Consider the following 26,522-nt stretch of genomic DNA (forward strand, 5'->3'; position numbering starts at 1 on the left):
TTCGATCTGAAAGTAACACCTGTGAAAAATCCTTCTGCTGACTGAAAAGTTCACGACTGCAACATTCACTATGGCAGTCTGGAAAAAACCCCTCAAAAGCCTTTGTAAAGGACTTGGAGATTTACAAACACTACACATTATGCAGAGATGAACTCGACGAGAGAAGAGAAGCGCGTTAAGCGTTCAAATGCGTTTCCAGCAACCAGTTGAGTAGCTTGACTCAGCTTTGCATAATGCATCAATCTCGTCCCCAGAGTCCGCTTTCCTTTTGGTCAGACACGGACTCTGACCAGTTCCAAGGCAGGAAGTCCTCAAATCACGAACTTAAGGCTCGTCTACGCACGGTCAGAAATTTGGAACAACAGTGGTTGTCAACGGTTACAAAATGGACCTTCACTACGACTGCGCATAAATTGAAAGTGGCTAGAAGTCTGTGTTCTTGGTGCTGACCAAAAGAGAAGCGGACTCTCGGGACGAGACTGCACTATGCTCAACAAGTTTGCAATATTTCAGTATTATATTGCACTATGTGAACAGTTGTAATGTTGTAAAAAGCCAAGAAAGATCAGTTTATCAAATTAAAAAATCTCCTTCTGGATGCCTTTTCAGCGCAATTTCCTTTTTAGTGCCTAGCCAGTTCGTTGTCAAACATTAAGAAACGGTCCAGATAAGAACGCTAGCAACAACGGCAACGAACATGTTGGAATTCAGTTGGTACGCAAAAAGGTGATAACTTTTCTCTTGTCTGTACTTACTTCTGATTGGCTTAAACAGCAAAAGTTAACAAAACTTCATAAAAGCAGTATTATATTCATCCTTACTTTCCAACCATCTTCCATCTTTCATCTGGTCTCAGTTTAAATGAATTCCACAGAAATCCTACGTGGGGAACATGTAAAATTGTAAACGTTTCTTGGCTTTTGTTTTCAACTCTTGTGATTGGTCAAAATCTTTTAACACAAAAAAACACCCTTTCAAATTAAAGTGGGCTGTAAATGAATTTTATTGCGTTAACGGCTTTCCTGTAGGTTTATGCATTCTCTGTGTAAAAATGATAACATTCCTATGTGGGGAAGCCCCGTTGCCGCATAACAAAGGAAATTGCTATCCACCTTATACGGATCATTACTTAATTACTTATTTGGAATTCATCGCATTGCGTGCATACTCAAGTAAGCTGCTTTCGTTACTTTGTTTCCTATAAATAGATTTCAGCATGGAAACGTTCACGCCCTGTAAACATAGTGACGCCAGCAAGAATGCCAAATATTACAGAACATCACTGTACGTGATAACATAAACGATCCTGTGCAAGCAAGTGTGCATAAGACGGGAATTCTTAAAGGATATTGATCACATTCACCAACTTACAGAAGACTCTTTAAAGCAGGGGAGCCATATATTTCTCTTCAAATAGAAGCTGAGAGGGTCTTCGATTGAGAAGGATCACATTCAGTGTTAACAAGCTGTCGGCTGTTGAGATAATGGGCAATTGCCATATGGCGAGTGACAGCGAGGCTGTCGTCGTTTCAGGTGAGTGTGCCAAGTGTTTTGATACAATACTAATATTTTTTGGTTTAAAAATGAAATATACACCTTAAAGCCTAACACGAGTCGAACGAACGAAATTTTTGCACAAACGGACGCAGATAGAGAGACTGAAAGATCTCAACTGAAAAAGGTAAGAGTTGATAAATAAACTCCGAAACATTTTAAATATTTAAAGCACTCTTGACCTTATTCGATCACTGGATTAAAAAAAATCTCTCAAGGTTCATTTTCGAAAACAATAAATAAATAACTGACTACAATTTATTCTTTGTTTTCGTTTATAACATTTACTTTAGGAAGCATGTTAGAGCGTCATGGATCTAACGTTGACGTCTGAAGTTAATAAATACTTGAAAGGACGGACACCCACCGAAAAGCGGACATTAAGTACCAAAAATACGTGCGCTGTCTAAATGATCATTTCCCTGTGAGGTGTTGAACAACTTTGGGACTAATTTAAGTCGCCTTTTGTTGAATTGAAGGAGCTGAAATAGATTTTTCTAAGTACTGGAACCTAAATTAAGAAGATTTATAAAAAAATAGGTAGCGTTTGGACGTAATAAACATTCTCCTAACTGTTATGCTAATGCATGATAAAATCAATGTTGAACAGCTCGGACAATTCTTCCAGACGAGAGAATGGTACATTTGAATATAAAATGAGTTTATCAGCAGTTTTATATGATGAAGCTCATCCACTTTAACTTCTAATTAAATGCTCTTTAACGCTTATGTGCTAACAATCCCATTGGATTTAGTCAAAGTGTTAATTTTGGCCAATTTTGCAACGCTAGATTCTTGGTATTTTATTAATTTATTTTTCAATGCCCCACAGGAGGTTGCTTTATTCCCAAGACTCAAAAGTACAAAGCAGCTGCGGGCAAGGGGAATTGCCTGTGGGCCTGGGCAGGCCTTAGCAAAGTTGAAAGGTATTTTACTTGGTTCGACTTATGATCAAGTGGCAACCGTGGCTTACTCCACAGGTCCATATTTGAAGCCTTTTTAAAGGCTTCAAATATGGACCTGTAATATGGATCTGTATTAAAAGATTAAAATATTTTCATCACGGTCTGGGGAGTCACAGGATCCCAAACACATTTTCCTCTGGAAAATAGCTTAACATATTTTGTGGTGTGATTATGACGTTTTCGCACGAGAAGGTTTTATGACAGATTATAATCTGTCATCATTATTATTATCTTGTGCCCTCTACGAGTAGTTTAATTCGAGATATTGAGATCATTCCTACACGCACCCAGAAGCCATACGCAAAATACGCATTAAGGATTCCGCCGAATTACCCAAGAAGGATAAATCATGAAGTTTTCTGGACAAGTGTCGAAATAGACGGCAGCCGATCACGGCCTTCAAATCACCAAATGACAGTCACGTTTTGTGTTTGATCAGGGGCTCATAATCTAAGGAGGAATCTAAGGAGAAATACGGGAGAGGGGGTCCCGGTTAACCAAAATGTTGTTCCAAAATGGTAAATGTTAAATTAAAACATCCTTTTTTACTCCTTTTAAAAGACGTTGTCACCCGAATACCAAACTGTTTTCATTGCAGGATGAATCTGGATGTGTTGACATACAAGCATGTCTTCAGAGATGTCAAGACAGCTCAAATGACCAGTGCTTCTGTGTCTGTTATGTTTGAAGTACAAGTTATGCAGGATCTGCAACACTTTGCCAGAGCAAGTGATTACTTTCTGGGGAAATCAAAAGAAGAAATAGGAGCTGTTGTCCTAAATGTTTTGGAGGCACATCTGCAAGACGTTTATGAACAATTAGCGCTTAAAGCCATTTTAGAAGGTACGAAGCATGAGTCACGGTGATGACGCCACTGAATAAAGTTTCAAACTTGTGTTAAGATCTGATTATATTATCGTTGTGGTGGAGTACATGTAGGGCTAGGTTTCACAGGCGTCGGGTTTAGGGTTAGGATTGTCGTTAACGCGACAATCGTTGTGAGAATTAGTTAACTTTGCTTTTTCCTCAAGACACTTTCAGGAGCCGGAGCAGATTTTAATTAAATGAATAGTTTCCGGCGGGCTAAACAAGGCGAACTTCCCTCATGACTTACAATTCAGCTCTTAGTTGGCAATGGTGGCAGCATTAACGCTCGAAACATTACAAATGCTCCTATACGATCCTCCACTTAAATAAGTGACCTCTGCGATACTGAGGTGTGTTCTCTTCTAACAGTTTTGCTGTTCCCAACCCAGCCTACCACATGTTTGGCATGTGAGGCTGCCACTTAAAGGGGTGCTAAACACACCCGTCTGGTATGTTAGCTACGCCATGCTGATGAGGCCCAAAAGGCCGAAACAGCTGTCCATGGCTGCTAATTGACCGGGTGAAATGGTTGTGCGCATGCGTGATGTGTTGGCCACACCGGGTTGGTGTTAGCGTGTGTCACCTTGCTTTTATTGCTGTTTTTAATTTACGTGACACACCGATCTCTTAATGTGATCCACCTTCCCACACGCTTGCCGTGGGAGAACAGTTTTGCTGTTCCCAACCAAGCCTACCACATGATTGGCATGTGAGGCTGCCATTTAAAGGGGTGCTAAACACATCCGCCTGGTATGTTAGCTACGCCATGCTGATGAGGCCCAAAAGGCCGAAACAGCTGTCCATGGCTGCTAATTGACCGGGTGAAATGGTTGTGCGCATGCGTGATATGTTGGCCACACCGGGTTGGTGTTAGCGTGTGTCACCTTGCTTTTAGTGCTGCTCTAATTTATTACAGGGTCGTAACGAGGTATATTTTTTCGTAACTGATGCCGTATTTTTACCCAAAAATTTGATCCCTCATCCAAAAGATGATGACAATTTTGATCCCTGAACCCACCAAAATTTGATCCCTGATCCCTGATTCCATGAAAAATACTGCTGATCCCCGATCCAACGCGTTGTGATTCCAGATCTCCTTACTCCGATCCCTGATCCCGGCCCTTTTCAGGCTATAAAACCAACTGGGAGCTGGTATCTAATTGATGGCTCGAGTGATTTCCCGCGTCCCGGCCTCCTCGGTGTTTTGTAGAAGCACCGCGTTCTGCTTCACGTCTTAAGAGTTTTCACCTGTAAACATTGTTTAATCGCCGTCGGGTTCGCTCAGTCGGTTGAGCATCAGCCTAAAGTGCGGGAAGTCGCGGGTTCGTATGCCAGCCGGACCAAAACTCGGGGACTTAAAATAACTGAGGAGAAAGTGCTATCTTTGTTATAACAACTGCAAATGGCTTGAATTTCAAGTGTTCTCGGATAAGGACTGTAAACCGTAAGCACCCACCTCACAACCCTTTCTGCTACTAACAACGTGGGACGTTAACTTAACGAACCCGCACACAATTCGTCAAGAGTACAGGAGAGTAGCGTAGGGAATCGTAGGGAATGGGTCAGTGTTGGATCTATTTCTCCCAGCACAGTGCGGGTTGACCTGACTAGACTAGCTTGAGCACCTTCAGAGGGCATGAGACCAAACAAACAAAAATACAGCCCGAACAATCAGAAGTCACGCTATTCTTGGTTTGCACCCACGTGACACGGTGGCCATATTGGATGGCAATACAATACAATTTATTTTCGCAGAATTTGCATGATAATCAAGTTTAGTTCCCAGCGGAAAGACAGGTTATTGTTCTTGCCATCCGACATGGCCCCCGTGACGTCAGATGCAAATCATCAATTTCACAGGGGCTGGATCTTTCGCTCACTTAGACACGTTTTTCGTGTGTTCACAATAATGAACAATTGCGATACCTTCTTTTTTACAGACGTGAACCATTTTTCATCAAGAGTACAGAAAGCAGCATCACGTGACATGTGGGACATCGGATTGTTGATTCATAACTTGTTCATCCTAGATGTGAATCGAGAGGAGATGATTTGAGCTTAATCGCTACACAGCCCAGTTCATGTGAATCATTGCTCAACGCAGTTGTCAGAGAACATAATTCGATGAGACGCCCAGGTCTTATTTGTAACAACACTGCTGTAAAGAGGCAACGTTCATTCACTGTAAACTACTCTCATAGTTGACTTGAATTCGCTGAATTCGTTCGGGTAGTCAAACCGATAATTTATTGACACAGTACAAATTAATTCTTGTAAATAAAAAATGTTATATGTAAGGATACCTTTTCAGAAAATGTTGGTCAGTCAACTTTTATATATGCTTCCTCGCAGTTTCAACTCGATGATGCCATCTTCTGTGAAGAATATCATGATAGCTATTTTTAAAAATTTCAATTAAGGCGACTTATCTGAGCGACATATGTACGCAGGAAGACAAAAATAAAAGAGCAGACAAATGGCCGATTAATTTAAGGCCGAAGGCTTCGCCTCTTTTCTTTACATCTCGTTTTGTTCGTTTGTGTTGATGCTTGTGCCCACAAACAACAACCCCTCAGTCTGTACATCACGCTAGGCAGCATGCTCACAGCCATATTACCCGTCCAATGGGAGGTATTCAGTCTCTGCTCGTACTCGGCAAATAAATGGGGTAATCAGGGGACGACGTCCATAAATGTTTGTCTCGCATTCCTCCAAACGAAACGTGTGTGATGAAACCCTAAAACATCTGAGTCTGAGCTCGGAAAAGAGCCAAGAGTTGTGGTCTCTGACTCGACTACGATGAAGAATAGAGACTTGCAAGACTTTCACGAATTTGCCTGCAGGAGCATCAAAAAGTCATAGCAAGAATGCCACTGAGTGTGTTCAGTTTTAATTTATTACCACTTGGCCCCTCCGGGGGGGCCAAGGTCAATGTAGGGGTGATCCTTGTTCCCTTTAAAAATTTGCTTGTGATGCGACATTGTTCCCGAAATTAGTTTCAAACTCGTTGCCAGCGTTTTGATCCCCAAAATTTTTTATGTTCCCTAAGATAATTTGCCATTGTTCCCCCCTTCCCCAAATCCCCTGGGAGGGTCTCACCATTCTTTGATTTGCTACACCGTGTCAGTCAGTCGCCAAGGAAAACTGTTGGCTTCCGATTGGATAGTCTTCACACATTAAATTATCAAGTAAAGCTATGATTATCGCAGTTATGAACGCAACTTTTGCAATTGCGTAAAGAAGCCTGAAAAATTCAGGACTTCAACGGGGTTTGAACCCGTGACCTCGCGATACCGGTGCGACGCTCTAACCAACTGAGCTATGACACCACTGACGTTGGGAGCTGGTCATTTGTGGGTTCAAATGTTCCCGTGAGGAATGAATCAACGATGAAATGATATGTGAAATGGATCATATATGAACTGCGGATATGAAATCAAGTGAAGCTATGATCCTCGAAGTTATGAATGCAATTTTGCAATTGCGTAAAGAAGCCTGAAAAATTCAGAACTTCAACGGGGTTTGAACCCGTGACCTCGCGATACCAGTGCGACGTTCTAACCAACTGAGCTATGAAACCACTGACGTTGGGAGCTGGTCATTTGTGGGTTCAAATGTTCCCGTGAGGAATGAATCCACGATGAAATGATATGTGAAATGAATTATATATGAACTGCGGATATGAAATCAAGTGAAGCTAGTTATGAACGCAGTTTTTGCAATTGCGTAAAGAAGCCTAAAAAATTCAGGACTTCAACGAGGTTTGAACTCGCGATACCGGTGCGACATTCTAACCAACTGTCAGCTATGAAACCACTGACGTTGGGAGCTGGTCATTTGTGGGTTCAAATGTTCCCGTGAGGAATGAATCAACGATGAAATGATATATGAAATGGATCATACATGAACTGCGGATATGAAATCAAGTGAAGTATTGATTTCATATCCGCTGTTCATATGTGATCCATTTCATATATCATTTCAACATAAAATTAAGTTAATCTGTTAATTAATAAACGTGGTCTCGGTCAACTCCAGCTGTAAATGTTGATATGCCATTTGAAATTGACCTACGATGTAACTCTTGAATAGTCTGTCTTCAGACTCTCCAAAAAGTGAAGGGTCGTTCCCGGTGGAGGAAAGAGGACAATTCGTGTAACTTAAGTGAAGAATTCTTGTAATTTACACAAGCCGCTGAGCAGATGGCGATATACAGAGAATTGTTCAGAGCATTTCGATTTCAAGGACGATTTCAAATCATTTCTTTAAGATGGGGGAACCCAAAAGGTAAGTTTGACAACTGATTTCTTATTTTACATAGGCTTGCTGTAATGTATAGCATGTGGCTGAATTACTTGCAGGATGTGGGCCAATGTAAAAATTTTACAGGGAATAGTCGATCGATCTTCACATGTAGCTTTTATGATAGAAAAGGGTTCTAACTTTGCAGGTATGGTCTCATCATTCGGGGTAAAAAGGCTGTTAATAACCCTTTGAAGAAACTGGCAGCCTTTGGTGACGATTCCAGTGATGATGAGGTATGTTTACTTTAAAAAGTACGGCTGAACATGCGGATAGAGAGACGAAAATTTTGCAAGTTGGTGTGTAACTTAATGTTCACACAGGGAGGGCATGATCTCCCTGTGAATGATCACATTGACGTGATTTGCACTTCTCAAAGGGACGTATACAAGAGATAGACCACCCCTGTAGACCCAGTCCATGGACTGCTCCACGGACCCAGTTGTTGTGTCAGAAGTTGTGATGTCATGTTACCATGTGACACCAATTTAATAAGTATTCAGTGTTATCCAGTACCGTGTATGACTGTATCTAGTATTTTCGACTTCAATGATTTAGAGTTTTCAAGTATCAAATAGTTTCAAATGGTGAGGGAGTATAAGTCAGACAAGATATTGAAGAGTATTCCTGGATTGTCATTCTACACATGGGATGGCTGTTGGCACAACATGATGCATGGGCCACGTCTGTGGACCCAGTTCATAGACATAATTTTTCAAAATTATGACAATATCGTTCTCAGGGGTTTCTCAGCCAACAGTTAGGAGGTCATGATGTCCTGGAAGAGACATTAGCATTTCCTGAAAATCAAGCTGAAATTTCCTGTAATGGCAGGAAACCAATGAAACTAAATTTGATTAAGTGCATTTCTTACTGTACTTGTTAGACTTAGCTTAAAGGATAGAAATAAGTGAAAGACAGGCAAAAATTAACGATAAAAACCGACGTTTCGGTGTCTTCATGACGCCATTGTCAAGGAGAAATAAAAATTACAAAGTTTGCGGAGAGGTGTAACATGAAATTAGCATACAGTGTTTGAAGCTAATTATATAAATACTTTTGCGCGAATTGAATTGCTTTGCACGTTCAGAGTGGGTTTTAGGTCTCTGATGAAAAGCATTTCATTCACCAAACAATCGAACTTATTTCTACACTTTTTCAGAATGCTAAATCGCCTCAGTAGGTCTTTTGGGACTTCGCCGTGCTGTTCGTGATAGTGTTTATATACTGAAGATGCCTTTTGTTTATGCCCATCCACACGTGTGTGTAAGTGTCCACGCGTATAGCCCACATAACCTGCATCACACAGGTCACATTGAAAACGATAAACGACGCGTTGTTGGTTGACGATCTGTGGCTTAGTTTCATGTACTTTAAGATCTTGGCCAATTTTTTGGCTAACGAATACTGGCTGGACAGTTGTCCGCACCTTTATGCTGAGATTCTTGAGCTCTTTCTCAACATAATTTGCTGATTCCTGGTCTTTAAACGGTATGACCACACGAACAATGGCTCTTGGTTGTTTGGGCGTCTGTGAGGGATGCTTATCAACGATTCTAGAATGTAAGAAGGTGTTAATGGTGGAATTTACCAAGCGTTCCGGGTATTTAAGGTGTGCGAAAACTTTCTTTAGGCGATCACACTCTTCATGGTTGTCAGTAAGCTCCGTTTGTAGCGATTGTCTACATGGCTTTGATAGTGTAATAGTAGACCCGTGTTTGTGGGTTTCACATAAACCTTGGTTTCAATCCGAGGTGCATGGTTGAGTAATTCGGTGCCAAGGAAAGGAAGCTTGCCGTTCTTTTCCACCTCCATGGTGAATTTGACCGAAGGGTGGGCGCTGTTGAGGGTATGCAGGAAAGTAGTTGCTGTTGCTAAATGTGTGTGGACACTTACACACACGTGTGGATGGACATAAACAAAAGGCATCTTCAGTATATAAACACTATCACGAACAGCACGGCGAAGTCCCAAAAGACCTACTGAGGCGATTTAGCATTCTGAAAAAGTGTAGAAATAAGTTCGATTGTTTGGTGAATGAAATGCTTTTCATCAGAGACCTAAAACCCACTCTGAACGTGCAAAGCGATTCAATTCGCGCAAAAGTATTTATATAATTAGCGTCAAACACTGTATGCTAATTTCATGTTACACCTCGCCGCAAACTTTGTAATTTTTATTTCTCCTTGACAATGGCGCCATGAAGACACTGAAACGTCGGTTTTTATCGTTAATTTTTGCCTGTCTTTGCATTACCAAATCTTTATTGAAAATAAGTGAAAGAGGGAAATTTTCATGGTCTTATAACAACACCCTATTTTAGCTGCAAACACTGAAGTAAATCTGTAGAGACTGCTTTGGTGATTTTTCTTGCTGTTCAGGATTCTGCCCACAAGGAGGTGAATTTGTCTCTTATTCAAGAGGCGCAGAAGAAGAAACAAATGAAGCAGGTAATTTTCCCTGACTACATGTAATAGTTACTGCTTAGGTAAGGTAAAGCTAAAGTCTGCTACGAGCCTAGAAGGCCCATCAGGCCGGCGCTTATCTCCGGTTTCTGTAGCATGAAGTGACTAGGAGTATTTCTACTCCCCCCTGGATAGGATGCTAGTCCATCGCAGGGTTACCCCCAGCATTAGATTTGCTGGTACCCATTTATACACCTGGGTGGAGAGAGGCACCATGACAGTAAAGTGTCTTGCCCAAGAACACAACACAATGTCCCCGGCCAGGACTCGAACCTGGACCACTCGATCCGGAGTTGAGCACACTGACCATGAGGCCACCGCGCCTCCCTGCTTAGGTTGGTTTTTTTTTCCACTATATCATTATTATACATGCACTGTAGTGTCTTGGTTTGACCACTGTGTAATAAGGTGAACAGAGAATATTTACTTTGTTGTTGTTGTTGTTTTTGGAAGAATTTCTTTGCAATGAAATAACGAATCTCTTATTTGATGGTTTGGCAGATATTCGGAAATTTTGCTTGTTGTCTTTTCAGTGCTTGAACAGGTGGGAGGGCAGGGGAGGGGGGGGGGTGGGGGTAGGGTAATGGCTCAGTAGTGAGGGAACTTGCCTTCCATCAATGTAGCCTGGGAATCATTCCCAGACTCAACATCATTTTTTACCACGATTGCTTGTTATCTTGCAATATGATTGGCTAATTTGCCATTGTCGATAAGAGGCTAGACAACGCTGCTTGCATCATGCCCGACGCAAGCAGCATCCACAACACTTTGACCACTGTTGAGAGTACAGACAATGCTGAACTACTTTTGATTTGTCAAATTTTGTGGGTTAAGTTTATTGGTTAGACCTCTACTCTGCGCTGAGAGCATAGTCTCTGAGTGCCCCAGTTTTGTCGTCTCGTCAAAAAACCTATGTTTGATTTGACTTGATCCAGCTTAATTTCATGTGTTTTAATTTGATCTTTATTATAAATATCTCTTAATAACTCATTGACACCTCAAACGCCCTAGGACGCACCCAGTTGACAAGTTAAATTTAATCGTCTTGCATTAGATCACAGAGTAAAATCTGTTAAATGTCACTCCTAGGGATCAATGGGTTAGCTTGCCTAATTTTCAATGCATGTGAAGAGCCAAACCATTGACCCATTGATCCCTTAATGGATTTTCCTCTAACGCCAGATGATTTTACCCGTCAATGGGAGGCGTCCTAGGGAGTTTGAGGTGTGAATGTCCCCATTAACTAAGAATAATAATTATTTGCAATATTAACTGCCGACCCGTTGGCTCAGTTGGTTGAACATTGGACTAGTGCGTGGGAGGTCATGTGTTAGACCCCAGTCATACCAACAAGCAGGGTCTTTAAATAACTGAGGAGAAAGTTCTGCCTTTTAATTACATCCACAAATGGTTAGACTTTCAAGTCTTCTCTGTAAGGACCATAAACTGTAGGCCGATCTCACAACCCTTGTTCATAAACTCTGTGGGATGTTAAAGGTCCCACATGCAATTTGACAAGAGCAAGGTGGTGCTATGGTCTGGCCTGAATGAGTCCCCAATTAGCACCATTTAAGCAATAGAGGACGTTTTCTGTGTTTCCATTGCCTTATCTAAACACGAGGGGGAGTTGGGAGAATTCGAGACAGTTATGCAAACCCGAGACGCAGTTGAGGCTTTGCATAACTCAGTGTTGAGAATTCTCCCAACTTCCGCAAGTCCCTTGGGGAAAAACTGATCATACATGTAGTTGTTTTACCCAGGTAAAGCATTATTTTTAGCCATTGTAAGATGCTTAACAGTTCCACGATAAATATAAATAGAAAATTCACTTTACTGAAGCAACTGTGACCATGATGTAGGTAACTAACTATTCTTCTTGATATAACACAGACACAGATAGAAATCCAAAAAGCTCTGAAGGAAGACCCAACTGTTTATGAATATGATGCTGTTTATGATAAAATGGAAGAAAAAAAGAAAGCTGCTAACTTCAAAGATCCAGAAAAAGACAGAAAGGTAGGCTCCAAAACAGTATAATATTGGAAAAATTAATAGGAGCAAGGATGGCACAGTCGGTCAGTGACCAGCCTTGGTGCAAGAGGTCCTGAGTTTGATCCCAGGATCTCACATCCTTGTTTCAACTTCTTTCCTTTCAGTGTAGCTTAAATAAGTACCTTTAACCCTTTCAGCCCCGATAGTGCCAAATGGCACTTATAGATTTTACTCTGTCTAACGCCAGACGATTTTACTCGTCAATGGGGAACCCCTCAGGGCTTAAAGGGTTAAGCTAACAGCGTGAAAAAACTATGTCCCTGTTTAACCCTTTCAGCCCCGATAGTGCCAAATGGCACTTATAGATTTTACTCTGTCTAACGCCAGACGATTTTACTCGTCAATGGGGAACCCCTCGGGGCTTAAAGGGTTAAATACCAGTAAAACGGAGCGCTGATGAAGAGGGGGGAGTGAAATGAGTTCACCGTTGACCTCAGGTTTGTCAGTTGAATTACTCTTAAGAGTTATCGACATTAAAGATGGTTGCTTTGTTTATTAATTGTTGGGGCCACAAATTTTATTCCATGTGTGAAAGCATGATGATATTACATCAATCAAGCCAACTCTCTTGGGTGTAATTGGCTACGACCTGCCAACATAGTCCAAACAGCATCATTGCTTTGATGACCTCAGTTGACTGTAGACCCGTGTCTTGTCTGCTTTGATTTAAAACCATTGTCTTGTGCCCTAGCTACTTGTAGCCATGTCCACTTTAATGTTATTTGTGTGTATGTGCTGTGCAATGGTTGAATGACAGGGAAAGTTCTAGTTGCCAAACTGAATGTCAAGTACAAAATAGCTGCCATAACGGAGGATGATGTTGGCCTTCCTTTGGTGAATTGACCTGCCCCAATCTTATCCCTGGCCTTCTGGGACAAATAGACACTGTCACCAACTTCCAATAGACCATTTTCAAATTCTCAAGCTGGACTCGACCTAGCATGAAATGGAGGCTAATGCAGGCAAATTAATTTGTGTTTGAAAAGATTTGCCCGCATTAGCCTCCATTTCATGCTATATCCAGTCCAGCCGTGAGAATTTGAAAATGGCCTATTCGATAAGTTGTATCACCTATCATTAAATTTCTTTAATATTTGAGTTATAATAATTTTATTTGTTGGCTTGGTGGCAGCTGACCAAATTGACGTGGACAAGCATGATTTTGCTTTATCAGATGCAGTTGCATGATGTGTTTTATTGAATTTTCTTTTGTAACTGGTATGTGTTTTTATAGAGTTTTCCTAAAAAATGGGAAGCTTATGGAAGAGTAAGTGCTTAAAAACAAACTTGACAAACTTCTGAGGATACGGGGTGTCAGGACTTCATAACAATATAGTCCCATACAGGGTATGAGGTCATGGTCTGTTGTGTATTTTCTGGTGTTTGATATTTTTGTGGTTTTGGATATCTCCAGCCTAAGTACATGGAAGGACTGCTTAAGTCTGCTGCAGCCAGGAAGAGAGAGTATGAGCGAACAGTGGAGCGCCAAGTGCAGAAAGAGAGGGAAAAAGAACAGGGTGAATTTGATGACAAAGAAGCCTTCGTTACAGAAGCGTATCCTTTGAAAATTCCTCAATGCCTATGTGCGGCATGTTTTATGAAATGATGCAGAATATATTATTTTTGAGAGTCACGTATTGAAGCTTTGGATATGAAACGATTTTCCTTGTGCAAAAAAAAGTAGAGCAGCAATAGCAGAAACTGGTCTTCTTTTTAATATACAGCTGGTGCCGCTGCTGATGCTGCCATTGCCACTGCTGCTGCCTCCAAGAAAGTCTGAACTCGAACCCCATGGTATGTGCAAAACGAAGATTAAAGCCTACATATGAAAGACCCGGGAAACAAAAACCCGCCCAGAAAAAATAACATATCAAACAGCAAGTTACGTTATTCCTGTTGTTATTCTATTGTCTGCAGTGGCCACAGGGTTTTCCATACACCCTGGCTAGTATGTGGAAAAGGAATACCCCTAGGAAAAAGTAGAATATCTAACAGTGACCAGCAAAAACAGTCCATTCCTGTTGTTTGCCTTGGAGCCCAAGTCACTTCTGGTGAAGTAACGCAGGGTCTTGTTTGGTTTCCCGCCTACCGGTCTCACCGTTTGGGTGCGAGAAAAGTCCTCTTGAAAAATTTCCTGAAATGACTCACAGGCTATTGTGAACAACAGGAATACCGTGATATGCGATGTACTGCTCTATTTTTGCTGCGGTATCTTCGTTTTTTCGTCTTAAATATTCGGTCATCGATCTTCGACGTCTCGAACCTTAGTTGCTTCAATAACTGTCATAACTGCGATGAAGTAAGAAAATCGTTTTATATTCCATTTCCAATGACTTTCATTTAATTTCCATCATACTCAAACCTCTTTTGAACCTAAAAAACGAATTCGCAATCAACCCGTTCCCAGGTGGCAGTGGTTGCTCAATGACAGTGGGCAGCACAATAGAGAAGACGAGTTCTAAGATTTGCGCAGCCCTGCGTGCTCAACTCCTCCCGGCAAGTTAATCTGTGGCAACTTCAATATCGTCCCCAGAGCCCACTTTTCTTTTGGTTAGCACCAAGAATACGGACTCTGGCCAGTTCCAAGGCAGGAGGTCCGCAAATAACAGACTTCCGGCACGTCCACGCACGCTAAGAAATTTGAAACAACAGTGGTCGTCAACGGTTACAAAAATGGACCTTCACTACGACTGCGCATAAATTGGAAATGGCTAGAGTCCGTATTCTTGGTGCTGACCAAAAGAAAAGCGGACTCTGGGGACGATATTGCGATGACTTTACATCGAAAAGTCGAAGCGGAAAGTGCGAGTTTGTCAAAAGGGAAATTGCGTTTGCTTTTCTTGAAAACATGTTCATTCAAAACTGGCGACGAATTGAGAACTTCATCCCAAACTAATACGGGAAAACAAACAATCGGATATGCTGCATGTATTGTCTAGGACAAAATTCCCCCAAGTCTTAAAAAACTAAACATATACCAATTCTCAAAACAATTGAAACCTTATCTACTGTCAGAACATAGTTAAACGTAACTTAAGAATATATCCTTTCTCTCTTATTACATTGTACTTTTAAAACTGCTTCTTTTAAAATAGATTCTACCTCAATTTTCTTTACAACTTTAAACTCTGGATAACTGGCTAGAAAATCTTAAAATTATTTCAGCTCCAGGCTAAATCAAGTACAAACAAATATTATCTTTTCTTTATTTATGTATGTATGTAGTAATTAAGTACAAGGCGAATAAAGGCGTTATTCATTCATTACATAATAATAGTATTTTTTGCAGACTGGAACTCGTATTATACGCTTACCTAAATACGTTGAGAACGAGTTCGAGAACAAGTTTAAGTTGTACTTTCTCTCGTACTCGCACCCGTTGCCGATGCTAACAGTCTCTAATGGTGCGGTCATAGTCTCGACTCTCGTTTTTAGCCGGGGTTTTCATGTTAAGCAAATACATTAGTCTCTTGCCGAAAACAAAATCAAAATTTATCTGTTTATAGTACTTTAGCTTTGTTATGAAAGGACTACTTTTATGGACACCTTAACCAAATTTTCACCAGATTCCGTAGGAAAATGCAAGAACAGGCAGAGGAGGAAGAGAGACTAAGGCGACAAGAAGCTATTGACTGTAAGTTCTTGGGCCCATTTGTTAAAAACCTATGAACACTGGAGCGGGTTTCAATTTAGAGCGAGTTTCAATCGAGTGTCGTAATAATTACTTTGGCCAATCGAAAATGGCGCGAGAACTTTCAACCAATCACTGAGTGAAGTAAATGCAGAACCAAAGCAATTCGCTAATTACTTTGGACACTCAATTGAAAACCGCTCTAGCGAATTACTTTGGTTTATGATTACTACACTCAGTGATTGATTCAAAGTTCTCGCGCCACTTTTTCAACCAATCGTGGCTCGCGCGTGCACATTTTCCCGCGCTTTGTGTCGGCTACGTGTAATTACTTCGAGTTTTGATTGGTTTACTGGATTGTCTCCGTCCTTTTTGATTGGCGAAAGTAATTACTTCGGTTTTGGTTCTACGACACTTGAATGAAACTCGCTCTAATCCGCAATTAAATACCTACCGAGATTTGTATTTTCCCCCTTAATTAAAAAAGCCTTAACCGTGTAGTTTGTTATAGGACAACAGATGTCTGCGTCAAAATTGAAGGCTAAAATCTTGTAGAAACTTTTTTATCGGTATACTGCAATTGAGGGTTTTAGGGAATGACATGGCAAGAGATATACCAATCCTCCTTTACTTGCTAAAAAAAAATTCAATAAGTACATTGCTAGGTTTAGCAGATATGTCTTAGTATTGAGAAAACTCAGTTTGTCTTCCACCAGTGTGGCCGGGCGTTACTAAACCACGAAACAGCGAAACGAAACACTAAAACACCGAAACAAGACTTCTTTGTATTCAGATCAACAACTGCTGAATTTGCTCACTTGTGAGTTTCGATGTTCGAGAAAAAAAAAAGTAGAAAGAAATAGCTGTTTCAGTGTTTCGTGGTTTAGTAATGCCTAGTGTGGCCCGGGTTCAAAGCCAGTTCTTGCGCTTGCTCCGAGTTTTTTTTATCCGATTACCCCTGCTTAATAAAGTAGACTCCACTAAGTAGTTTTGCCATTGGTAGTTTGCAACGAATGTCTTGGAGACCGAGGTGACAGCGGTGTAATGTCATGTAATGTAAATATGCTGGTTGGGAGTGATATTTTTGATTTCATCCACCAACATAATAGCGATGACTCGAGGAAACGTGAAATTGAAAACCATAAATGCAGGATTTCTAGAGCTTTCAGTGGGCTAATGTAGACTTGGCTGAGTTAAAAGTTTGAAATGAAAGACTCTTTCATTAAACTGAGTTTCTCTTTTTCAGCTTCCAATGATGTGACGAAGCAGGAAGACTTGAGTTTGTTTTACCGTAATCTTTTGAATCGCAATGTTTCACTGGGAGGATCTTTCACTGCCGATGATTCAACAAAAATTAACAAAGACAGCGATGATAACGATAGTAAACCGAAAGCAGCAAAAGGAGGTCAAGAAACTCGAGATAGCAACAGAAAAGAAACACGGGAAGAAGATCGGGAAGACGACCAAAGACGTTCCAGGCATCACAACCAATCACGGGAAGACCGAAGACACAGGACGAAGAGTCCGCCTCTCCGTTCGAGACATCACGAACCTGCCTTTCGGAAACGAAGGGACACGGAAAGTGATGACGAACAAAAAACAAGGTCATCAGATTCTTCCGACAATGAAAGAAGGCGACAAAGAGGAGATCGTAAGGATACAGAACACCGTAGACATTCAAGTCACTCCGAGAGACGTCAATCGAAACACGAAGATCATCGCTCGGATCGTAACCGAAGTTATGACGACTTTGAAGAAAGCAATCGAAAACGTGAGCACGGTATAAATCAGAGCAGCGGAAAAAACGAGAAATCTAAGAAGACTGAAGCCCTCGATACAGAGGTTATCCAGGAAAGAAAAACAGTCAAAGAAAAGTCAAGTGAAGAGACGATCAGCAAGTTTGCTAAGCGCAGCACAGAGGAAACTGTCATGTCTGCTAAAGAGAGATATCTTGCACGAAAACGTGCACGGGACGATGGCAAAAGCACCACAAGAAATGATGATAGTGATGATTGAAAAAGCGGTTTTGTATTATCAATACGAAATAAACACAACCCCATCAGTGATTAATAGGCCATATTGGTATAAATTCGTATTCTCACGGTTGCAAACGAACATGAAGGAGAGGTTGATGCCGGGTATGCGGGGGGAATCTTTTCAGATGCAACCCGCATCAGTCTTCATCGCATGTTCGTTCCGGTATATTATATACCCGTTCGTTCCAGCGCACCGGTGGCTCAGTTGGTTGAGCACCGGGCTGCCATGCGGGAGGTCGTGAGTTCTACTTCGGCCGGACCAACACTCAGGGTCTTTAAATAACTGAGGGGAAAGTGCTGCCTTTGTAATAACATCCGCAAATAGTTAGACTTTCAAGTCTTCTCGGATAAGGACGATAAGCCGGAGGTCCCGTCTCACAAATAACTTCCATGTTCATTAGTTCCCTGTGGGACGTTAAAGAACCCACACATTATTCGAGAAGAGTAGGGGATGAAGTTCCCGGTGTTGTGGCTGTCCTCTGTGAGTATATGGGTGGGTGGGTATAGCAGGTCCTCAGCTGAATAGCTGCCAAAACGTCAACCTGCTGAAACAAATAAATACCAAACAAACAAACAAACAGTCCAGGGACCCCTTTCTCGAAAGTCCCAAAACTTTACGGGCCATTTTCGGGTGTCACAATTCCCTTTCTATCTCAAGAATGGAGAAAATTTAAGTTAACAAACTTCACAGCCATTTTAATTTTCTTTCTGTTACCTTGAAAACTTTCCAAGACAAGCGGTTGGCAGTTTCACAAATGGGTTTTCGGTTACCAAAACGTTTTCGGGACTTTCGGGACATACGAATAAGGTCTATTCGTTTACATATTCTTTAATATTGCTTTGTTGTAATTTCTCACGGCAATATAAACACAGCTAGTTTAATGTTTCCTTTTTCTTTCATCTCGCATTAGATATCACATACCTTTCAAATATTTGCACTTTTTGCATTGTGTTACAAATACAATGACTGATGAAATAACACAAAGAGAAGTCCCAAAAGGAAAATAGTCATTGCGCTAGTTAAATTAATATATATAAAGTATTCTCTATTGACTATTGTTTCTACGAAAGAATGCTTTGACAAGAATAACAGAAAAAATTAATTTAACAGAATTTAAAGTTGTCAACTTACAGTTTCCCCAGCTCACCTCAGTGGAAAATAACCTGGTACCATATAATGCGAAATGATTTGAGAAAAACTCAAAACCAAGCTTTACTCAGGGCAGGAGGATAAATCAGTACATTTATTTCTGCGGATCCAGACTGCTCTTAAGGTGGCTCAAACCAGTTTCAACACTTTGAAGAGACAACACTGTATCACATAACAACAATGCTAGGCTACCATATGAAACAACGATTGTTTCCAAACAAGATGCAATCGTTATTGTGACGTAACAAGTTACCATGAAAACAGGAAATCCCAGCAAAGACAGCCTCTATTTTGGCTTTACTTGCTCAGACAGTTTCATCTTGGCCTTCTGATCACTTTCCAGCAATAAGATATGGGCAACTAAAGCCAAAATATAGGCTATTTTTACTGGGCTTTCCTGTTTCCATGGTAACTTATTATGTCACAAAAATGGCCGCATCTTGTTCAGCAATAAATGTTTCATATGGTACCATAACATTGCTAATATGTGATACAACTTGGTAGTGCCAATCCTTCTAATAAGAACATTGCTTGAAAGCGTTGAAACTGCTAAGTTGAGCCACCTTAAATTGTGTCACTGATTACACCCAAGCTCAACTTGTTGTCCATGGAAGATTATCTAGGTCCACATTTCCCCCACACAGTATAACACCCACATTGCTAAGTTCTTGTGCAGGAATTGTTTTGAAATTTTCTGATAGCACTGCTGCCACTCCCACCGCTGCAGATGGCTCAATCAAAAGCTTCATTCGCTCCCAGACAAGTCTCATTGCAGACGTGATTTCATCTTCAGTCACTGTTATTACATCAGTCACATATTCACATATGATTGGCCAGGTTAGATACCCTACACTTGTCCTTAAGCCATCAGCTATGGTGTTAGGGGTATCTACAAAGAAGTAACACCTTCTATTTCAGCAATGAAAAAAAACGAAAAGTTGATAACATAACCATTGTGCACTCTTTTTTCCACATGTTGGTTATTTCATGCCTAAGCAAAAAGTTGTGCAAGGATGTATAAAGTTATGCACAAAAATGAATGTGAAAGGATGGAAACAGCTGGAGAAATATAATAATAATATTTACTGATTTGTGGTGGACCTGTACAGCTCTTTTCAAAGACTTGTATTGCCCCCATTTCACAACCCTTGTTCACGTGTGAGAAAGTTGTCAACAGACCCACCCACCAGTAAAAAGTTGGGAATGGAGATCCTGGTGTTGCCGTGTGACCTATTCTTTCCAGCGTACAAGGCTGCCTTGGTGTGATTTGGTGTGAAGACACTTGGTGTAAGAGGGCATACTCAGGTACTTGTAAGCAAAAACGGGAATTAAGTGCTGAACAGAGAAACTGAAACAGACGTTGTGAATCTCAGTCTTGTCGGCAAATCTAAATCATGATCCTAGATGGTTAAAAAATGATGAAAAGTCACCTTGTAAAGGAATCCTCTTCCTTGCAACAAATGACTTTGCACAATCATCAGCATTCAGTGGCTCAGCAGCATATATTTTTATGTGAGGTTTAAGTGCCTTGACTGCAATACAAATTCCACTCAACATTCCACCTCCACTAACAGGGACAACAACTGCATCCAATGATGGAACCTGCCACACAATAGGCCATTTCCGAGTTCATGTCTGCCTCCTCTTCAAAGCCAGCCTAAGTGCGAAGTTTTTGTTATGAAAATTAGTTGTCATTCATATGTAAAGTAGAACTAATTACCATCGCAAAAACTTCGCACTTAGACTCGCTTTGAAGAGGAGGCAGACATGAACTCAAAAATGGCCTATTAAATGATAAAACAAAGAAATATCATCAATTACCATAAACCAAGCCCTATCACCTCCCTGGGCTCATGATACACCCGTGAACTTTTATCAGTATCAAAAGCACAGCCTACACTAGACATTAAGCTAAGCTCCCTTATATTTTTCCTTGTCTCCTTACATTTTTCTTTGTCTCCTTACATTAAGGGCTCACATAAAAAATTATTATTTAAAGGGAAAAATTGAAGAACACTAATATTTTACTAAAGTAACTGTTAAAAGAAAGGATGCCACTTGACTGTGAGGTTTAATAATGATAGCAATGATGATAACAAAAGCCCTCCTTTTCAATGAGCCTATTCTGAACCCCCGGGGGGGGGGGGGGGGGACTCCCTTATAAGGGCTTAATGGGGACGTGCGGCCAGCCAGGGTATGTTTTTCGGGATTTTTGTCTTGAACAGGGTATCAAATTTATCATTTTTTGTCTTAATCAGGGTATCGATTTATCAATTTTTGTCTTAAACTGGGTTAAATGTCTTAAACAGGGTATCAAAAATCGGAATTCTGTCTTAAAATGGCGTTTAAATGGGTAGGAAAATCAGCGATATTTGTCTTAAACAGGGTCAGGGTATGAGGGGCCGTGCCGCACCTCCCCAACCAGGGATACATCGAGTACCCCCCCCCCCCCCCCCCCCGGGTCTGAACCCTTACAACACTTTTTACACAAAGGGCTTCTTGATGGCATTTTACAGTATGTTGTCTCAGCAAGATATTAATTCCTACAGAAAATTCCTCTTGCAGAGTTAATGTAATCATCACTGTCATTAATTTGACTCTAGGCATGAGAAGATGAAAAGACCTATGAACCAACCTGATTAAGGAATTCAAGAGCAATGGTTCCCTGGCCTGCAATGACGTCAGGGTGATCAAATGGTGGAATGAGATATGAATTTGCTGTCTTTTCAAGGATTTTGTTGGCAGTCAACTCTCTATCCTTAAATAAAACATTATAAAAACTTGTAGCAAATAGCAGCAACTTGTGCAAATTTTTGGAGAGCAATAATGGGGTATGGCTTGCCCAAACGAAAACATTGATTCCCATTTGTTCGCTTGAGTCTTGTTGGACAGGGTTGATATCTACTGTAGATGTGTTTTACTGTCTTTGAATTTTTACAGTATTTGCATAAACAAACACAAATTCTGTCAGCCAACAGTGAGTAATGTGGAAAAGGAAGCTATTTCTCACGAGACACCTTACAGCACAAGCTGTAGTGGTATATAATGTAATGAACAACGAAAAATAACTTGACAATAATTGTCAGGTTTTCAACATAAATCTATTCTCAAAGATTGGAGAGCATTTTCACTTTTTTTACATTTACCATGCCAATTTAATAATTCTCATGACACAAACTTAATTGATAAATTATTTTATTCAGTGCTAATAACTTTTGTAACTGCATTAATACAACGATTCATTCTTTTTCCCATCTCCCCTGATGATGACATCAAGAAAATAATGTTCACCGACAAGTTTCCTATTTATTCAGTTCAACCCAGAACTGACTTGGTGTTTACCTATGAAGAAATAATATGCACCTCAGCTGATACACCACACTCAACAATAGTTGCTCCATAATCCCTGACAGCTGCTTTCTTAACTGGTGGAGCATTTCTTGGCATAGCAATGTATGCTTGAAGTCCCATTGTCTTTGCAGACAGTGCAAGAGCTTGTGCATGATTTCCACTGCTGTGTGTCACAAGTACAGGTTTCTGTTCTGATGGAAGAGATTCTAGCAGCTGCATAACGGCATTCATTGCTCCTCTTATCTGGTAAAGGAAAGGAAAGGAAGGAAAGGATCTTTATTTAAGTGTCTAGTTGATTTAGCGCTGGAGCACTAATTGGGGACACTGTAAAGTGAAATTAACAATCAACACAAATCAAGTCAAATGTTGGTTTTTGAGGAGAGGGGAAACCGGAGTACCCGGGAAAAACCGCTTGGTGCAGAGTAGAGAACCAACAAACTCAACCCACATGACACCGAGTCAAGGAATCAAACCCGGGCCACATTGGTGGAAGATGAGTGCTCTCACCATTGCGCCATCCCTGAGTAATGCATAACCCAATTGTTCAGTGGTCTTCAGTGAACAGCAGTTGACCCTGCCTTTGTCATGAAAATCTTTGTTTTCACTTGCATGAAAAGTTCAATGATGTCTCACTCAGAACTCATTAATGTCATCGTGAAGAGATAAACCTTAGATAAGGCACAGAACATGTCAGTACTAGTCACAGAACACTTTCATAAACGGCGACCACCTTTACATTCTTTTGTATTTATGTTAATTAGACCTACTGCCCTAATTTTGAAACAAATATTCTTTTGAAATTTGCTTGTCGGGGCGAGGCTAGAAAGGCTAATTAGCATTAAGAGAATATCTACTTGGCCGCCATTATGAAAGAGGTCTATTCAAAGTCCCGATTCTCATTTATCTTTCAAAACACTTTAAATTTTGATACCTCTTCTCAGTCTGCATACTGGTATCCTGAAAAAATCTTATAATAAGTAATGAGGTAAATCTATTTCATCTCAGTTCTCACCTTAAAAGCTCCAATTTTCTGAAAGAGTTCACATTTGAAGTGCAATGCTCTGCCTGCTTTATTGTCAAGGGTTGAGCAAGTCATCACAGGAGTTTGGTGTATGTATGGGGCAATTCTTTTTGCTGCTTGTTGAACATGACGAATGGTAATTTTTAACTCCTTGCTTGAGGCTGATGCCATTCTATTTACATGATAGACATAACAGCAAACAGGTAGTATTATTTCCAAATAATATTTAGTAGTAAGATTATTATTCTTGGATAATGTTAACTATAATTATAATATGCAGATCATTAATGGTGTTGCTTAAGAAGGTAAAGGTTGTCAATCAAGCTTTCTGCCAAATTATAGGCACTTTTGCAGCACCTTTGACATGATCTCATCGATTTGTCAAGTTACAATTCGGTCAGTCTAAAACGCAGACTGCAGACTGCGTTACAATTTGGTTTTCATTTGTTGAAAAAGTGGTGAAATTAAAGGCCTTTGAGCAGAATACATGATAACACTGCAAAACCAAGGCAATCACAAAATTACTTAAACAAATTCACCTCCAAATTAATTATTGTTATCTTAATTACCCTGTGCACACTTAATGGTATTATGACCCTGGTTTTGCCACGGGAGAGGACATTACCGCGCGCCTATATCAGTGGACTAAGTAATTTACCAAACGATTCCTTGACATGATGTCATTGATTTGTCAAGTTGCAATTCGGTCAGTGTAAAACGCAGACTGCAGACTGTGTTACAATTTGGTTTTCATTCGTTGAAAAAGTGGTGAAATTAAAGGCCTTTAAGCAGAATACATGTAGTAGTAGTAGTACTTTATTTATCCACATTTTACGGATGAGTAAGATTCGTTTTAACGTGAACGTGCCAGATTAACATAAATACAGTACATATCAAGATGGGTAATGATTATAATAAATTAAAAATTTAAATATACAATATATTATACTAAATTATATAGTAATGATTATAATAAATTAAAAAATCTAAATATACAATATATAAGTAAGAATTACACAATGATATAAGAACCATAATAAAAGAATAAGAAATAAATGAGAATCTGACAATCAATAGCACTAAAAGTAAATCTAGTTACAGAGAATCACACTATGTGCAAAAGGCACAAGCACATTTCGCTCCGATAGACAAGTTGACCTCATCCAGCATTGATTTGAAAATATTAAGAGATGTGGCTCTTCTTACATAGTCAGGTAAATTATTCCATAGGCTTGAGATGATGTAATGATATGACCTATGCATGAATCTACTATTATAGGTAGGCTGATTTAGTTTACAGAAGCCTCTGAGGTCATATTCATTAATACGAAATGAGAACATCTCCCTAATATTATTCGGTCCCATATTATATAAGCATTTGTAAAATAAGGAGAGAGCATGCAAATATCTACGATGCTCTAGGGTCTCTAAGCCAACATAGTTAAGTAAGTCACCATATGAGGTTGACTTAGCCATGTTCAAAAGGGTTCTAATGGCATACTGATTAGTAAGCTCCAGTTTGATGGAAAGACCAGATGACAACCCAACTAAGACTGGAGCACAGTACTCTAGATGTGGTAAAATAAAGGCCTTGTAAATGTTGACCATCACGTCTGAAGGTATGAATTTACGAACTCTCCTAAGAGCACTAACTTTAACATTAACCTTATTACATACAGATTTAATGTGGGCTTTAAAGGATTGGGAGCTGTCAATGGTTCGTCAATGGTTAGACCTAGCAAAACCAAGGCAATCACTAAATTTCTTTAACAGTTTCACATCCAAATTAATTGTTATCGTAATTACCCTGTGCACGATAAACTCAACCGTATTACGACCCCCTGGTTTTGCCACGGGACAGGACGGTACCGCGCGCGTATATCAGTGGACTAAGTAATTTACCAGACGATACTCCAAAACAAGGTGAGACACTTAGTGTTGTGTATATAAAGTACCAAACGATCTCTCAAGCCGCGGCCGGTCAGCCAGGCTGCAGGTAGCGTTTCAGTCCGGTATTTACATGAGGTGAGCCAGCCCGGTGTAATAGCCTGCGAAGCTGGCGGTATTGTAGGCAAGGAGAATGGGGTGGGGCGCCACTCCCCATTATCCGCGCGGCATTTCCCTCTCGCGCTAACAATACATTCTCGTCACCAGAGCCTCGGATCGACCCAAGTCTCTGGGAAACTTTGTGTAGGAGAACATGCGCCGTAGGGTTCTTACAGCCAAAAAGCTATTTGAACCTAACAGCGCCTGCTCACTCCTCGTACTAACATGAATGCACCAATTAGAGACGCTTTTGATTGTTCTTCACGAAAACTAATGAGAAGACACTTTGTTTCAGGGTTCCCCAGAGGTCTTCTCTCCCTCGGTAAAGAGAAGAGCTCTGGGGTCGAGATTGGCTAACAATACTGCCAGCTACGCAGGCTAGCCAGGTGTCACAGCGGATGTGGACCCCTCGGTCCAGGGGCCCGTTTCTCGAAAGTCCCGAAACTTTATGTGCCATTTTCAGGTGTCACAATTCCCTTTGTATTTCAAGAATGGAGAGGATTTAAGTCGTCGTCAAACTTCAAAGTTATTTTTCCTTTTGTTACCTTGGAAATACGTTGAAAGATCGGCTTTCCAAAACAAGCGGTTGGCAGTTTAAAAATGGCTTTTCGGGCCCGAAAAGTTTTCAAGACCTTCGAGAAACAGGCCCCAGATCCGCACAGATTGGTTAGCGGATCTGGACCCCCTTTCGCGGATTTGGAACCCCCTCCCCCCCCCCCCCCCCTGAAAATAAGCGTTCTTTGGTTAAGATAATAAAATTCATATGCAAATTGATCCCCTGGGATCCCGATGACCAATCAAAAGAGACTAACTTGGCGTCATTGCGTCTTCAGACCGGAACGGTTTTTTTTTTCCGTGGGGAAAGGTAGTCTAAAAATAGATCGACAGACTTAACTGATTAGAGTGTAATGAGAAGTGCTAGTTTTGTACCTCATATGAACCAGGTGAGCGTTAGCCCTACTAATGGAAATGGGCCCACACAAGGACAGAGAAAAACTCTGACCAGGGTGGGAATTGAGCCCACGACCTTCGGGTTAGATCACCGCTGCTGCCCGCTCAACCGACTGGTCGGTCTGTAAAAA

The 26,522-nt window shown here is 40.7% G+C and overlaps 3 protein-coding genes and 1 pseudogene across 3 annotated transcripts; 2 read left to right on the forward strand and 2 right to left on the reverse strand.

The window, feature by feature from the left end:
* The first annotated feature begins 1,264 nt into the window (after positions 1–1,264).
* LOC137975049 (flotillin-2-like) lies at positions 1,265–5,888 on the forward strand. Its single transcript, XM_068822087.1, has 4 exons — positions 1,265–1,533; positions 2,387–2,480; positions 3,118–3,362; positions 5,327–5,888. The coding sequence occupies exons 1-4, from the start codon at positions 1,485–1,487 to the stop codon at positions 5,440–5,442; spliced, it is 504 nt and encodes a 167-aa protein (XP_068678188.1). The 5' UTR covers positions 1,265–1,484; the 3' UTR covers positions 5,443–5,888.
* Positions 5,889–7,572: 1,684 nt separating this feature from the next.
* On the forward strand, positions 7,573–17,906 carry LOC137975687 (nuclear speckle splicing regulatory protein 1-like). Its single transcript, XM_068822841.1, has 7 exons — positions 7,573–7,673; positions 7,837–7,924; positions 10,070–10,138; positions 12,044–12,169; positions 13,620–13,759; positions 15,772–15,839; positions 17,083–17,906. The coding sequence occupies exons 1-7, from the start codon at positions 7,657–7,659 to the stop codon at positions 17,850–17,852; spliced, it is 1,278 nt and encodes a 425-aa protein (XP_068678942.1). The 5' UTR covers positions 7,573–7,656; the 3' UTR covers positions 17,853–17,906.
* LOC137975310 (uncharacterized) lies at positions 8,734–9,617 on the reverse strand (annotated as a pseudogene).
* Positions 17,907–19,060: 1,154 nt separating the features above from the next.
* Positions 19,061–25,336, reverse strand: LOC137975688 (serine racemase-like). Its single transcript, XM_068822842.1, has 6 exons — positions 25,201–25,336; positions 23,386–23,566; positions 22,386–22,616; positions 21,658–21,780; positions 20,453–20,624; positions 19,061–19,911 (listed from the first exon to the last, which is right to left on the reverse strand). Exons 2-6 carry the CDS (start codon positions 23,563–23,565, stop codon positions 19,616–19,618), a joined length of 1,002 nt encoding a protein of 333 aa, XP_068678943.1. The 5' UTR covers position 23,566; positions 25,201–25,336; the 3' UTR covers positions 19,061–19,615.
* Positions 25,337–26,522: the final 1,186 nt, after the last annotated feature.

The sequence above is a fragment of the Montipora foliosa genome, chromosome 11, assembly GCF_036669935.1.
Source record: "Montipora foliosa isolate CH-2021 chromosome 11, ASM3666993v2, whole genome shotgun sequence".
NCBI classification, from domain to species: Eukaryota; Metazoa; Cnidaria; class Anthozoa; order Scleractinia; family Acroporidae; genus Montipora; species Montipora foliosa.